Raw genomic sequence first — 13,912 nt, 5'->3', positions numbered from 1 at the left:
TCTGTAATCTATAGCCTATTAGTCAGTGAATCTCGAAGCAGATGGAATTCTTGATGGAGTCCCACCTGAGCCCAGAAGGCATTTCTTATAATGGAACCCCAACTGATTGTCTCCACGGCCAGGTTTCCCAAGTCATTGCAATTCAAGTAAAAAATTTTGTTGAGGCCATGAAGTAGAGATTAAAGAAATGGTGTGCAAGCCATGTCAAAAGAAATTGAACAAGATTCCAAAGGCCCCACCTTTTTCCTCTTTTTGTTACAAAGCCAAGCCAGCAAGAGAAGCTCTAATAATTATTTGGCCAACTGATAAATTAATTGCTAATTACTTTCTGCTGAATTATTATCGAGCCTAAGAAGCTACTTCTCGACGATCCTCGGTCACATCGCCGCCGTGCCGCTCTTCCGCCTCTTCTTCATCCGTCGACGGATGCAGCAGCAGCGCCGTGAACGGCATGTGGCGATACCCGTTTGGAAGGAATCCCAGCTCCATATGCGGCGGCGGGTACAAGTCCAGCCGGCAGCTCGGCGGAGGCGGATGCGGATGCGCCGGGAACGCGCCGCTACCTGGAACGGCGGACACCGGGTGCGCCGCCTGGGCCACCGGTGTCAATTGCCGGGAGATCTCGGCTTGTACGGTGGCCGCGGGACGGGACGGCGGGAGGGAGCCGGAGGAGGTGGAGATGGCCTCGGCGGGGACGGTTCCGGTTCCGGTGGCGGCGATTATAGCCGGCTCGGCTTGGCGGAGGAGCCACTCTACAGTCTCGCCGTCGGAGCGGTGACCCAGTTCACGGGTCAGTTGGAAAACCCGGGCGGCGCAAAGTGCCGGCATCCGGACGCGGCGGCCCCGGCCGTTGACCTTGGTGTGGCGATCTTTACTCGAGCCGCTTCTTGAAACGCCGTTCTTGGGCCTTGAATTTCGGGACGGATTCAAGGCTCCGGCGGCGGCGGGGGTGGTGAGGGGATGAGGCGCGGCGGTGATTGACAGAGGAGAGATGGGGCGGGCAGCGGCTGGAAGAGACTGAGAGTCGTGAACAAGCATATCAGCAGAGGAAGACGACGACGACGACATGTTGTTTCTTTGACTAATGTTTTAGGGTTTTTTTGGGTACTTCTGATGTTGTCTAAATTGACCCCACAACATTACCCTCACTCTCTCCTCTCTCTCTCTCTGTATATAATAAATAGTAGCAGCCGAAACCCCCCCCCCCCCCCAGTGAGTGACGTGTCCCTATCTGGGGCCATGGATGAACAAAAATGGGCCTTCCTTGTGGGCCCATGTGGGCATTGAGTGGGCCATTGAGGATCTTTGTCCTATATCGTCGAATCGAATCAATCCGTGGCTCCCACTGTCTGCCAATTGCTTTATTTCCCTCATTGCTGTCCACAGCCACAATTCTTCCACTGGGTGTCCTGTCCGGTCATCTCTCACTTTTCAACAAGGTAAAGAAGAGCGATGATGAATGATGATGCGATAATATGTTCCATGGATTACTGTGTTTTTTTCATATGTCTATGTAAGAAAGATAGATCATTCTAGTTTCTTGATTGTGTTACTGGTAGTGAAGAGAAACGGCAAAGTAGACAGAAGCAAACTGACAGATTTCTCAATCAAAAACGCGGATGGGATTCTTGGGAATTGTGATAGAGCAGCAGCAGCAGGTTTCTTGATCTGCTAAAACCCACCGACTGCTTATAATTCCAACGACTGTTAAATCCCATGTGGTCTGTGCATTGGTTTTGTTTACCTCTAATTGGCAATGATGCCTCTTCCTCGTTTTACATTGCCACAGCTTATTACAGAGAACAAGACTCAATACACACACTCATAGCTAGCTAGCTATACAAAACTGTTGTTAGCACGATCGTTTAATGTCAGCTGACTGCTACTTTTTCAACTCTGAAAGAGGAATTTGAAGCCGAAAGTTCTTGCTTCTTTGATATTTTTTACATAACCTTCATTTCTCAACACCTATAATTACCAGTTGAATATAAAAATGTTGTCCGAGCGAAGAATGAAATAGAATCAATCTGCGTTAGTTTTTTCTGCAAAATTTTGTTATTCAGCTCCAATTACAAGAAATGAATTCATAAGATCGAGCAATCAAACTGCCTGACCTTGTTGTTCATAAGCAAACGTCATCCCCCTGAAATTTCGCAATGACTTTTTTTATCATTACATTCTCTGCGTCGGAAAGCAATCAAGGTTTACTTTTATTGTTACATACACACACACATATATATATATATATATATTGTGTATTATCCTATCACCAGATAATTGATATGTAGTAGGAGCAAATTTAAATTTCTTTTTAGGAAACAGAGGTCAATGGTGCTTCAAGTATTATGACATTTTACTATTGCAGAACAAAATGATATTTAGTACGATAGCTGTAATCGTGTTATGATATGATGTCTGCAGAATTGTAATTTCAGGTGAAAACCTTCATCCTATTACTTCTAGCAACAAACATAAATGTCTGTGTATGTGTGTATATATATACATATATACATAAAATTCCAAAACCCACATGCACAGGACACGATTCCATATCAACGTTGGATCAAATTAAATTGCATGTGGCACATGCACGATCAATCACTATAAAATTCAATTTAATATATATATATATATATATTAAGTCTATAGAAATGAAGCAAAAACTACTCAAAAATATATACTTGGTAGATCGATGAACATGCACAATATCCAAAACGATGATTCATTCATTCATATATATATATATATATACACAAACTGGCTACACTAAAAAATTTAATTTCACCAATAACTAAAACAAGTAAATAATAGTATTAGCTATGTAATTATCTTTCAGGTCATGCATGTATGTCTGTATTTAATTGCCAACATGCATCACATATAAACAATTCATAAATCAAAGAATATAATCCTTACGAGATCATCCGTGTCTGACAGACAACAATTAAGAACGACCAAAACCTAAACTATGGTTTTGTGCATGTGATAATGGCTTCCATTTCAATAATAACTAATATTTGCTGGCATTGAGTCTAATGGAAACATTAAAATCTTTCCCACAAAGTAAAGATACATACGATCACATGTTTGAGGCTTAATAATATATCAGATTAGGATTAACAAATTCTTGTATACCACATTAAAAGGCATGTCAGAAGTACTCCATAATTTGATTAATTTAGGCTAACAATTTCAAGGGAAAGTTGACAAAGTAGATATTTAATTCAAGAACAAATCTTCACTAGCTGTGAAATGCAGATATTGCCAGCTAAACAAATCTATAATATACATACAAGAAGATAGAGCCTAATTGCAAGAAAATATCTTCACCAGATATGCAAATTTATATGAGATCCAGATGCCAATCAGTTATAGCCTTCACTGGATCGATCATGTGTTTTCTGTTGCCACCATTCTCAATCAAACACCAAATGATCTTAATCAGTAATTAGAATACATATATGATAATTTTCTTACGACTAATCAAGATTGATGGTGGTCGATACCCAAACCATTAGTTAAAACTAACCTCGGATTCTACACTAGTAAGAATTGAACTAAAATCATGGGATGTATAGAAATCATTGTATGCCTCAAACCTTATTATGTTATGTCTGAATTAATATCCCATTTAAGTCCAACTGATATCTATCTATCATTGCATCATGCAGTGATCGTACTGTCCTCTCAGCTTTTTGGGGCAGGGGGGACCAAACGACGACTTGGGATTCTTTGAGTCACCAATCTACAACAAGAAATCTCATCTGATCTTACCTCACAAATTAAAAACTGTCCTTAGATCTGTCGGCAAAGGAGCTTCATTAATCCCTACCAAATCAGTACCCTCACTGCTCACGTTTTTATGGCTTCTCTTTTTCTTGCAATCATTTTTTTTAGTTTTCAGAAATTAAAAGGTGAATGTTTAATGCTCTGGAAAATGAATCGATACCTTTCAAACTGCTCGACTCTTCAAAGCTGCTGATCCGTTAATCTTTTGTTCATAACCCTGCAAATTAAGATTAGGGTGTAGAAATATGAAAATAATAATAGTTAAAGAAAAAAAAAAAAAAACTTACCATATATATATATGTGTGTGTGCCCATTATCTATCATGAGTCGGTGTTTGCTGATGCAGCATCATCAAGATTCTCATAATCGAGCATCACTGTATGTACATATGTATGTATATAAGTATAGATAACGCTGAATGTGAATCTTGATGACGCTGCATTAGCAGACAACGACTGTTGCTCCAAGAAAAACACTCGAGGGCTCATAGTCAACACAGAAAATTGATGGCTTAGTTTGAGACGATGAGATAATCTCAGGATCTGACAGAAACCCTAAACCAAAAAACCTCAGTCAATTAACAAGAATCACAGAGGCTAAGGTCAAACAGCGAATGGATCTTTGACGGCGGAAGAGATTGGTGGCTGGAAATAACCCTAACTGATCATCGGATCTGCGAAATCCGAGGAATCGATCGAAGTCAAAAGATTCCTCAACACACACCGAACCAACAAAATTAATGAATTTTAGGAGTAATCACGCAGGATCTGGACAGAAAGAAGCAGCAAATTAAGTAACTAATTAAGAAGAAGAAGAAAAGTAAGGTTTTTAGAGATACGGAAGAAATTTATTAGCAGACAAAAGGTAAGGGCAGAAGAAGAAGAAGAAGAGGGTAAGATTGATATATGTAAGTAAAGTTAGTGAGTGGGAACATTAACATATTTGGGGATCTGATTACTGTGGATGATTACTTGATCTCATCCCACCCCCACCCCATCCATCCCATGTACTAGGTTTTATACTAGGTTTGTGCCACACCCACCTCCATAAAAACCGCATTCTATTATATATATATATATATATATATATCATTTATTTCTAACCTCTATTTAATTATATACCTTACCTGTTCATTGTTGCCTTTATTTTCCCTTTCTTTTATTTTAAATACTCCTATTTTTAGTGATGATTATTTAAGCGAGGCTCGCGGGTTGCTAGCAATTTCTCAGCGGCTAATTCAACAAAGCATACAGCAAATATTAATATTCTTTTGTTTCATTGTAATTCAATTATAAATTTGTTTGGTTATAGTTTAAAATTAATTCGAAATAAATGAATATTTTGAATTTTTAATAAAAAAATATTTTGATATGATATTTTGTAAAAAAAAAATTCAATATATATTTTTATTGAAAGTGTGAGATGAAAAGTGTTAGGCCATCTCCAATGGATAATCTTTTTTGGTGCAATTACTGCATATATTGAGTTTTTGCACTTTAATGAAACTCTATTTTTGATACAAAAAATGGTGTTTGCTACAGTGCAATACTATTTTATGGTGTCGGCTTTTTTTTATTTTTTTATTATTTTTTTACATATTAATTATTTTATTTATTATTTACTTTTTAATTTTTTAAAATATAATATTAATTGTAGATATAAAAAATAGTTAAAAATAATATATAAAATGAAATATTTTGAAAATTATTATTTTTGGAGTAAAACAAATGCATTTTCCGAGTTAAAATAATATAAATAGAGTTGGTGGGTTGAAGATAGTCTTAAAATCGCAAACAATGGACAAACTGAAATTTAATTTTTTAAGTTTGTGAAGATAGAAGTGTTGAAAGTTTTTTAATTTTGAAATTTTTTTAAAATAGTAATAAATTAATATTTAATACTCCATCCGTCCATGACTAAGTATTCGTTTGTTTTTTGCAGGTAGTTTTAGAAATATTAGTATTATATTGGGATATAGTAGAAATAAAGTAGAAATGACTAAAATAACCTTATTAGTATTGTGTGATATAAAAGTAATGACATTTGTGTAATATATTGTAAATTATAATGGTATTTGTAATGTTAAGTAGATAGAACAATTATTATAAAAAAGAAATGAATAGTTTGTTATGCGAAAGAGGAAGTACAACATTTTGTGAAAATATATATATATTTGAGGTATTCTACTTCAAAAAATAATTTAAATTAATATTAACTATAAAATGAAGCTCATATGACATTCAATGAAATCCAATAGGTATGTATAGTTATATATAAATAGTCGAGAAAGAAAATACGATAGAGTTAATGAAGAATCATAGCAACATTACGTACCAAAAGGCCATCTCCAATGCAACGTCAAAATTGACGTTGCATCCCCATTTTTGGCGTAGTCTCCCTCCAATCCAGTGCCAATTCATACACCATTTTTGGTGTTGCACTGTAGCAAACGTCATTTATAGTGTGTTTGTTTTATTTTTTTTAACTTTTTTTTTAAAAAATTTTTAAAATTATAAATTTGATTTATAAATTTGAATATTTGAAGAAATAATAGGAACATTTGAATATTTGAAGAATAATAGGAAAAATAGAGTTATGGTTGAGTAAAGTTACTTAGCAACTGCATATTTAGAGATAAAATTGGATAAATAGAATTGATGAATTGGAAATTACTGGTGTATGTAGTGAATATTTTGAACAACTATGGGTTTGTTATTTTGTGATTTTAAATTAAAATCAATATTATTTATTTTTGTACAGTTTTTAATAAAAAAAAAATACATTATTGTTTTTATGAAATAATATATAAAAAATGAGTACTATTTAAATAAAAACTCAAATAAATCTCAAATCATAACCAAACAACGTATATATACATAAATTCTAGTAAAATTCACCAGCATGGAGTAAAATGAATTTGACTATGTTTATTTGCAGATTTTTTTATTTGATTTGTACTATTTTAAAAATATATTCCCTAAATCCATTATTAAACTTCTCATTTTATTATTTTAGTTGGTCCAAATTAAAATTTATTATTTTTTTAAATAAAAATAATTTTCAACCAAATAACAAAATATTTTTACTTTTTTTTTTTTATGTTACTTTTACTTTAATGCGGAAGATAAAATAATATTGCACTATTGTATTACATTATATATCTGTCTAATACTAATTTACTTTTATTTGCATGAAAAGCAAAAAAAAAAAACAAATGAAAAATTTATCCATTGATGAAAATAATATTTTTTAAAAAATACATTTTTTTTTTTTTTTATCAATTAAATAATTACTTCTAATAATTAGGCATTGCAATACTATAATTAATCTGTTTGTTCAAATAAAATATTGAATGTTTTATTGAGTTAAAAATATTATAATTTCAACGACTACTTAAGTTAACCAAACAGTATAGTCTGGTGCACATGATAACGCTGGTTTTCAGCATAATTAAAAATGCATTTAAATTCACAAAATAAATATTCAGTCATGTTTAATTTATGCTTATATATATCTTTCAAATATTTCATTTGATATACATATTAATGTTGTTTTTTTTCTATAAAAAAATAAAAATAAAATTGAATGCACATTAAAAATATACGAATTAGTTTCAACTACTTTGAGATGACATTATTGTTGGCCCCCTTTATTTTATTTTATTTTTCATTTATCTTTTCTTTCTCATGTGTATAGTATAGTATATACACGAAAGATGCTTTATATATAAACCATTAATTTGCAGAGTGTGACGTGTAAAATAATTTTTATATATTTATTTATTTATTGTGTGGTTAATGATTGGATAAAATAAATTGAAGAATAGTTTATAGGAGTGGCCACTTTTGGTGGATGGAATCTATCAGTAATCTAATAATGCCTTAAATTATTGTAGCTTTAGCCCACCAAATGTACCTCAAATTATTTATTTATTTATTCTTCATATGGTCCCTGTTTCGATTTATATATTTATTTATTTATTTATTTATACTAGGTTACATTTTAGTACTTGATTTGTTTCAATATATATATATATATATATATAGATGGACTATAAAATGAGTAAGAACAAATATTTTATTTTCGACTTTAATTTGTTTCAAATTTTATTTCGATAATGTTATTCAAAAGAATTACAACAACTTTTTTTTTTTTTTTTTCCAACTTTTTACCGGTTTATATAAATATGTACTAGAAATTATATATACATAAATAGGATATTTCAATATTAGATAGAAGCAATTTAATTGAAATATCTTATTTATGTATATATGCATATAAATATATTTGCATATTATGCTACTCCCTCCGTCCCAGATACCGTGTCTGCTACACTGTAGACACGGTGTTTTAGAAGGAGTGTAATTAGTAGATAATTAAGAATGTCTTAGTAAAAATAATTATTCTATAATATAAATAATTATAAATTAGGATTAAAATAACTAATTAGTTTAATTAAAATTTTAAAAAAAATTAAAAATTTAAAATGAGATTAAAATGTGTAATCATTTTTCAGAAAATGAAAGTGACATGGTATGTGGGATGGACAGAAACGGCAACGTGGACATGGTATCTGGGACGGAGGGAGTATTATTTTGTGGATGATGATCACTACATATTATTGCCAATTTTAAGAAAGACTGAAATAGGCAATTCAATAATTGTGATATATTTTAGGGTTTTGTTTAGTTGTCTTTAAATTGCATTTCCGTATTCTTTAAACATTTATTTTCTCTAAATAGAGTATTCAGCATTTCTTTAAATGCCTTCATCTCTTTTAGTATATTTAGATTATCATATTTAATATTTTTTTTATTTAAATTTTAAAATTAATCATATTACCAAAATATTTTTAAAATAGAAGTATGTGTTTGATTTATCTCTTAGTATTATTATTTGAAAGTGATTTCATAACTTTACTATATCAAAACATTGTGAATTATAATAATTTTTTTATGTAACTTTTAATTTTTTTTTTTTTAAAAAAAGGTATAATACGTGGGGTTTGTTTATATATTTATCATATACTAGTAATTTACTAATTTTATATGTTACACCATTCCAAAAAAAAAAAAACAGCTCTTATTTTTAGTAAAATATATATAGTATATAGAATGTTACAAAACATTTATTTCATCCAAACATGTATATCACAATTTTTCAGAATATGTTTATAATTATTAATAATTAACAAAAAAACATATCAATATTTTTTACACTGAGATAACACAACCTAAGTTTTTTTAAAGCAAGAATAAGTGTGGAATCTATTTCAATCTTCAAATATCAAAATTATATATTTATTTAAAATAAATGAAACAAATATTTCAGTCTTTTTTGTTGATGTAACTTTCTTTTTGTTAGAATCTCCAATATTTGAAAAAATATAAAAATAAAAAATAAAAAATGAAATGTTTGTTTCATTTTGAGTTGATCGACTTTAAATTTGATATAAAATAGAATAATTTATATTTTTATTAAAATTGTATTTAATAATATTAGACTTAGATTTGAAATTAAACACACAGACCCAAAAGTAGACCTGCTGATTCACTCCATTTCCAGTCCCAAATTAATAACAGTGGCCAAGGTGGTCCCCACGTAACCTTAATTATTACTTCCTTCGTCGTCCCACGTAACATGTCCATGTTGTCGTTTCTGTCCGTTCCACATACCATATTACTTTTCTTTTTTTGAAAATGATTACACACTTTAATCTTATTTTAAACTTTTTAATTTTATTTTTTAAAATTTTAATTAAATTAATTAGTTATTTTAATCTTAATTTATACTTATTTATATTATAGGATAATTATTTTCTCTAATACAATCTTAATTATCTACTAATTACACCTCTCCTAAAATACTGTATAGGAGTACTTTTCTTTTCTTTATATAATAATAATAATAATAATAATAAAAACTAATGATCATTTTGCAATTTTTGTAGAGTTAAACAAAACCACAGTTTAAATCTCTCTCGAGCTACCGGTCAATCTGGGTTTTATGGGCCCCACTTTTTACATCTAACGGTTTGGCTTTGTTTAGACAATAATTATTTTAAAATATTAATATATTTATTTTTTTAAATATATATCATATATATCAAATTAAATACTCTCTTCGTCTAAACTAAAAGTATACAATTACTTTTGGCGCAGAGATTAAGAAATAATACTATTTTAATTATAGTGGGTAGGTAAAAGTAGTAAAATGACATTTTTGTCTTTACTTTTTTGGTATAAAAGTAATGATGTAATGTAAAGTATGAATATTTGTGGAAAAAATAGAGTATTTAACGAAATAATTACTTTGTAATTGGACGTTCCAAAATAGAAATATGTATACTTTCTAACTGGACGGAAAAAGTATATTTTTAGCTTTTAAAATTAGATATTAGTTTAATGGTAGCATGTTTATTTATATACGCGGGAGAAAGAGAAGCGGGCTTTGCGCGCACTTTTAATAATACGGTAGGTTGTAATTATGAAATGTCAGTATTATTAATAATATTATGATTATTATTATTTTATTTTTCTTATTATTATTATGGCAGACAACCTTGTACTAAACAAAACAAGAGGCGCCCATAGTAATTCCAAAACCTCCCAAACCCATGATATGATAAGTATCTGAAAAATTGTATAGTTTAACATATATATATATATATTCAGAATTTATGTAATAATTATTTCGTATCGAAAAAGTGGTTAATCTATAGTGTTACATTGAGTTTATTGTCACTTTCATCACTAAAACTAAATAACTAATAATAAATAAATCATCCAATGGCCCAGGAGAATCCACGCCAGATATCAATTTTACTTTCCTCTGCGGACAAATAATATTATAGTCATCGCAGGGCCCTAACTGACATACCAATTATATATTTGAACTTTTCAAAATTGAAAAGCATATTTCTAATATAATAATTTTATACTATAAAAATATAATTATAAATTATATAGTAGAAAACGAGAATAAATTTTCAATACAACAAATTTCCAATTTCTCTTACCAGTTTGAGCTAATACTATAGGCCCATTGGGCTGAATTAATCAACCCCAAGTCTTCATTCAAAACGGGCCCATATAATAATGTAACGGGCCGCCATAATATGTTACGTTAGGTTAGGGCATCAAAAACATGGTTCAAATCAAATAATAATGGCGTCTTTATAGGAGAAAAATATTTTCTATTCTAAACATTATATTTTATATATAATATTTATTTATTTATTTATTTATTATTCTCTAAAAATTGTAATGCTTCTATTATACATATTTATATATATATATATATTGTCTTTAATGAGTAGAAGAAATTGGAGTAAATTGAAACAAGAAATAGAGTAGACCCTATATCTAGGGCTGTTATTAAAATTTTAAATTAATATGTTTATAAATGAAATGAATTTAAGAAAAAATGATAAAAAATAATTTTTTCTTATAATACTATTACAATGATATTTATGAAAAATAAAATAAAATAATAAAATTATACAATCATTGAATGCTAAGTACATGAAACTTTAATAATCGGATAATCATCATAAGTAAACATATATCAGTACATGTGTGTGTCTGTTTGTGTGCGCGGCTTATGATTTTGAGTCTGAATTAAGATTTTTTTGGTCTTAATTATATGATTGATTGCATTTGACTTAGCCAGGCAGAGGCGTGCCGTACGTATTTATGAGTAATAAATAAGTGATACAGTTTTTCGGTCCGAATTAGGTAAAAGATCTCTGTAAGAAGAGCTAGGCATTCGGCAAAGATTAGCAGCTACGATAATCTCAAGACGAACCAGGACAAAATTGGGGGAGAAAATCTTGACTACGTAGTACATGAACTCTTAGCTCATCTGAAAAGCCGAGCGATCGATCGAAGATATAACAGACAAGATCGAATATATATACGTTCTTTATTCTTCCACGACGTTAGAACAAATTATGGTTTCGACTGTATTCCACCTAAATCCGCGTTAAGACAACCACGTAAAACAATTCTTACACAGCCCCCGGCAAATTTCGAAGAACACCTAATTCAATTCAATTGAATGGAATCGACTGTTTAGATGATTATATATATGATTATGAGGTAAGACTTAATTAAATCTTGGAGATAATCAGAGATTTGAAAATGGATGAGAAAGAAATTGGGGCGCCGGGGAGCTCGATGCACGGAGTGACCGGAAAAGAGCAGTCTTTTGCCTTTACGGCGGCCGGGGATGAAGATCCCACGGCGGCGGCTAAATTTGCGCTGCCGGTGGATTCGGAGCACAAGGCGAGAGTGTTCAAGATCTACTCGTTTGCGAATCCGCATATGAGAACGTTCCATTTATCCTGGACTGCCTTCTTCACGTGCTTTGTGTCGACGTTCGCGGCGGCGCCGCTTGTTCCGATCATCCGGGACAATCTAGGGCTGACCAAGCGGGACATCGGGAACGCCGGCATAGCCTCCGTCTCCGGCAGCATTTTCTCGAGGCTGGCGATGGGCGCCGCCTGCGATATGCTGGGGCCGAGGTATGCCTGCGCAGTTCTGATCATGCTGTCGGCGCCGACGGTGTTTTGTATGTCGTTCGTGTCGTCGGCGGGGGGCTACGTCGCCGTCAGGTTCATGATCGGGTTCTCCCTGGCGACGTTCGTGTCGTGCCAGTACTGGATGAGCACCATGTTCAACGGGAAGATCATCGGCCTGGTTAACGGGACCGCCGCCGGGTGGGGCAATATGGGCGGCGGCGCCACCCAGCTGCTGATGCCGTTGCTGTACGAGGTTATCCGGAGAGCCGGTTCGACCCCTTTTACAGCCTGGAGGATTGCCTTCTTTGTACCTGGATGGATGCATGTCGTCATGGGCCTCCTCGTTTTGGGCCTCGGCCAGGATCTTCCCGACGGGAATCTCGGGGCTCTGCAGAAGAAAGGAGAGGTCGCCAAAGATAAATTTTCCAGGGTCAGATCTGTTTGTCATTCATTGATTCCATTATTATTACAATGTTTTTAAGTTTCGGGGCTGCAAAACTCAAACGTTGTTGTCTTCTGTAATTTGTTATGAAATCCAGGTGCTCTGGTACGCTGTTACCAATTACAGGACCTGGATTTTCGTGCTCCTGTACGGGATGTCTCTGGGAGTCGAATTAACCACAGATAATGTCATCGCAGAATATTTCTACGACAGGTTTGTAAGTTGTAACTGTAATCGATCGATCGATCAGGTTTTGTAATTTAATTTATCGGTATTGGTTAATTTCCAGGTTCGACGTGAACCTTCACACGGCGGGAACCATAGCGGCGACGTTCGGCCTGGCGAACATCGTGTCCCGACCAATGGGGGGGATGATGTCCGACGTGGCAGCCCGGCGGTTCGGGATGAGGGGCCGGCTATGGAATCTGTGGATTCTGCAGACGTTGGGGGGAGTTTTCTGCATATGTTTGGGCAGGGCGGAGACGCTGCCGGTTTCCGTCACTTTCATGATTCTCTTCTCAATCGGAGCTCAGGCGGCCTGCGGCGCTACGTTCGGCATAATTCCGTTCATCTCGCGGCGGTCTTTGGGGGTCATCTCCGGCCTGACCGGCGCCGGCGGGAATTTCGGCTCCGGCCTGACGCAACTGCTGTTCTTTACGAGCTCCAAGTATTCGACGGCGACGGGGCTGAGCTTGATGGGGATTATGATCGTGGCGTGCACGCTGCCGGTGGCGGTGGTGCACTTCCCGCAGTGGGGGAGCATGCTCCTGCCGCCGACGGAGAAGTGGACGGAGGAGTATTATTACGGGAAGGAGTGGAATGACGACGAGAAGGAGAAAGGGATGCATCAAGGTAGCCTGAAGTTCGCCGAGAATAGCCGCTCCGAGAGGGGGCGGCCGCCGCCGGATTCCGCCGCGAACCCCGCCGTGTGAAGGAGGAAGGTGGTCTCCCTGTGTGGGCTAACTGTACATCCAAAGGCCCATTAAGGAAATAAGAATTGATTGGGCCTTTATTCAGCCCATAATCACCTGCGCAATATGGGACTGCGTTTGTTTAATATATTAGGCTCGGTCCTTTTTAGGATTTTGATCAGAGCTGCGGCCTATGTATTTCACCAATAATGTTTTTAGGTAGGATAATAGTATTGTATGTTTGTTTAT

At 34.0% G+C, this 13,912-nt stretch overlaps 2 protein-coding genes across 2 annotated transcripts; one reads left to right on the top strand and one right to left on the bottom strand.

Annotated features, from left to right (window-relative positions):
* Positions 1 to 179: 179 nt before the first annotated feature.
* LOC127252270 (transcription factor TCP11-like) lies at positions 180 to 1,162 on the bottom strand. Its single transcript, XM_051276391.1, has one exon. The coding sequence runs from the start codon at positions 1,066 to 1,068 to the stop codon at positions 349 to 351; it is 720 nt and encodes a 239-aa protein (XP_051132348.1). The 5' UTR covers positions 1,069 to 1,162; the 3' UTR covers positions 180 to 348.
* Positions 1,163 to 11,784: 10,622 nt separating this feature from the next.
* LOC127251964 (high-affinity nitrate transporter 2.1-like) lies at positions 11,785 to 13,912 on the top strand. Its single transcript, XM_051275939.1, has 3 exons — positions 11,785 to 12,740; positions 12,850 to 12,965; positions 13,042 to 13,912. The coding sequence occupies exons 1-3, from the start codon at positions 11,931 to 11,933 to the stop codon at positions 13,682 to 13,684; spliced, it is 1,569 nt and encodes a 522-aa protein (XP_051131896.1). The 5' UTR covers positions 11,785 to 11,930; the 3' UTR covers positions 13,685 to 13,912.

Source organism: Andrographis paniculata, unplaced genomic scaffold, assembly GCF_009805555.1.
Source record: "Andrographis paniculata isolate CXL003 unplaced genomic scaffold, ASM980555v1 Contig45END, whole genome shotgun sequence".
Lineage (NCBI taxonomy): Eukaryota > Viridiplantae > Streptophyta > Magnoliopsida > Lamiales > Acanthaceae > Andrographis > Andrographis paniculata.
Note: the sequence above shows the minus strand (reverse complement) of the source record. Positions and strands in the feature narration are given on the sequence as shown.